The sequence below is a fragment of the Pistacia vera genome, unplaced genomic scaffold, assembly GCF_008641045.1.
Source record: "Pistacia vera cultivar Batoury unplaced genomic scaffold, PisVer_v2 Contig631, whole genome shotgun sequence".
In the NCBI taxonomy this organism is placed as follows: Eukaryota; Viridiplantae; Streptophyta; class Magnoliopsida; order Sapindales; family Anacardiaceae; genus Pistacia; species Pistacia vera.
The window spans coordinates 260,604-263,044 of record NW_022196481.1 but is presented as its reverse complement, the minus strand read 5'-3'; the positions used below and the strand labels follow the sequence as shown (position 1 = coordinate 263,044).

Below are 2,441 nucleotides of genomic sequence, written 5' to 3'. Positions count from 1 at the left end.
AACACCGCCGCGATTGGGTTGATTTTTCGGGCCAAATTCTGGCCTCCAAAATTAAATCAAACACCACCACCTAAACCTTCGACCTCCATTCTACAAAACCCCTCTAATCTCGATACTTGGTAGCCCCATGTTAGCCAATCGTGACTCTCATATTGGGTTGAATTTTTCAGCCAAATTCTGGCTTATTCTGACATCGAACATTCAATCCAACACTACCCCTTGAACCACCAACCTTCACTCTACAAACGCCCTCTAACTTCGACACTTGTAACCCCTCGTTCGTCGACAATCAAATTTAAGATTTTGGTAAACAGTGAAATTAAAATTTCAAACCGGAAAGAGACTGATGGACAGTTGGACTGACCGACCGGCCGGTTCGATCCGATTTTTAAAACATTGATTAACTTAAAATATTATAGAAAAGCAAAATAATACTAAAAGTTGCAGTGAGCGTGGATTGAACACGCGACCTTTCGATCTTTAATCTCACGATCTCCCCCCGAGCTATCCCGACCGAAGGGTTTTGATTTTACAAAAAAAATAAGCTGATTTTGAGTATACATAAAGCACGTTGATTAGATGATAGTGTAATTTCCAAGGTTCCAAAGCGAAGACTTTTTATCCATATTTTCGTTTTGGATCCGAACAAAATGATCTCTTTCCATACATAAACTCTGACTCTATAGAGTGAGATCCAAACCACCACCAAATCTAACAGAAATGGAGTCATTCGACACATTTAGCAACGACGGCCAACCCCATTCATCCTTGGACTTCCACGACAACGTCGACGACAACATTATTCCCTCTCAATCCTACGACTCTGCATTCACTCCCTCTCCTCCTGCTCCCGCTTCCTCCAACTACGTGTCACCCTTTGATACCACAAATGAGACTGATCCTTTTGAGTCAGCTAACGGTAAACATCCGTTTGAATCCGCCAGTGTGAATGATCCGTTTGAGTCTGCTTATGTGAATGCGAATGACGGTGTTGTTGGTGCTGTTGATCATCGTGATCATGAGAATATTTTCGTTTCTGACGAGCCCATTTTGCCTCCGCCCGAGATGATGGCTGAGGAAGGCTTGGCTCTCCGCGAGTGGCGCCGGTTAGTTTCTTCAGCACTCTGTTTATTCTTATAATGTATGGAGCATGATGCATTTTGATACTCATGGAATGTGAGATAGTGAGCTACTGCATGCAATATTTGATGGCTGTGTCTGCTTATTTGTTTAGAATTAGAAACTTTATTCGGTTTACATGGCTGGTTAGGTGGTAGTCAAGGAAAGAAACAATATTCAATTGGAAAATTGCTTTCATCTGGTGAATTGTTGGTATCTGAGATCTTAGGCTGCCAATTTTGAAAGATGTAAACTCAGAAATTATGTTTCACTTTTCTTTACAGTATAGCCTGGCTAAAAGGCATCGAATATCTGTAGATTGTGAAACCTTTAATTTCAAATGGTGCAGTCAAAATGCCATCCATCTTGAGGAAAAGGAGAAAAAAGAGAAAGAAATGCGGAATCAAATCATTGAAGAAGCTGAAGAATACAAACGAGCTTTCTATGAGAAAAGAAAGCGCAACATGGAAACTAACAAGACTCATAACAGAGAAAGAGAGAAGGTAAAACTTCAAGAATATGTCTAATTTGATCTTGTTTTGGTAATGTTAGGACCCAATTCATCCTTTTGCTGTATCTCTACTTGGATAAATGAATTTCTGTTTTTGTGTAGCTCTACTTGGCGAACCAAGAAAAGTTCCACAAAGAAGCTGACCAACATTACTGGAAAGCAATAGCGGAGCTCATCCCTCATGAGGTTCCTAATATTGAGAAGAAAAGAGGGAGTAAGGATCCTGACAAGAAACCTTCGGTCGTAGTCGTTCAGGGTCCAAAGCCTGGGAAACCAACTGACCTTACTAGGATGAGGCAAATGTTTATGAAGCTAAAACATAAACCACCACCTCATATGATGCCTCCCCCGCCCAAACCTGCCAAAGATGGCAAGGATGGAAAGGATTCAAAGGATGAAAAAGACGCAAAGGACGGCAAAGATGGAAAGGATTCAAAGGATGGAAAAGTTGCTAAGGATGAGAAGGATGCTAAGAACGAGAAAAGTGGTACACCAACTGATCAAGCTGGGAGTGCGCCTGCTTCATTACCCACTAAAGATGTAGCTGCTGCAGGGAACACACCCATATCACCTGCTAAAGAAGTTTCCCCTGACACACTTAATTTGGGGACTCCTGCATCAGTTGAGGGTGAAGAGGCTGCTAGACCTGAGCCAGTAATCGCTCTGTGATGAGGCATCATATTTTATAGTCACTAATTTCTTTACCGTATTTCTGAATTCTCTACCAAACCAATCTGTATGAAAAATAAAAGCAGGTTAGGCTATGATGAGCTTTCTTCCTAACTTGCTTAAAGATGTTGTAGGCGAAATT

The 2,441-nt window shown here is 41.3% G+C and overlaps 1 protein-coding gene across 1 annotated transcript; it reads left to right on the top strand.

The window, feature by feature from the left end:
• The first annotated feature begins 640 nt into the window (after positions 1-640).
• On the top strand, positions 641-2,441 carry LOC116111370 (clathrin light chain 1-like). The gene is made up of 3 exons (XM_031397569.1): positions 641-1,106; positions 1,469-1,622; positions 1,733-2,441. Exons 1-3 carry the CDS (start codon positions 721-723, stop codon positions 2,297-2,299), a joined length of 1,107 nt encoding a protein of 368 aa, XP_031253429.1. The 5' UTR covers positions 641-720; the 3' UTR covers positions 2,300-2,441.

Coding starts and splice junctions, on each gene's coding strand:
- LOC116111370 (XM_031397569.1), top strand. CDS start 721: ATGGAGTCATTCGACACATTTAGCAACGACGGCCAACCCCATTCATCC. Junction 1,107..1,468: donor GCTCTCCGCGAGTGGCGCCG/GTTAGTTTCTTC, acceptor CAAATGGTGCAG/TCAAAATGCCATCCATCTTG. Junction 1,623..1,732: donor ATAACAGAGAAAGAGAGAAG/GTAAAACTTCAA, acceptor GTTTTTGTGTAG/CTCTACTTGGCGAACCAAGA.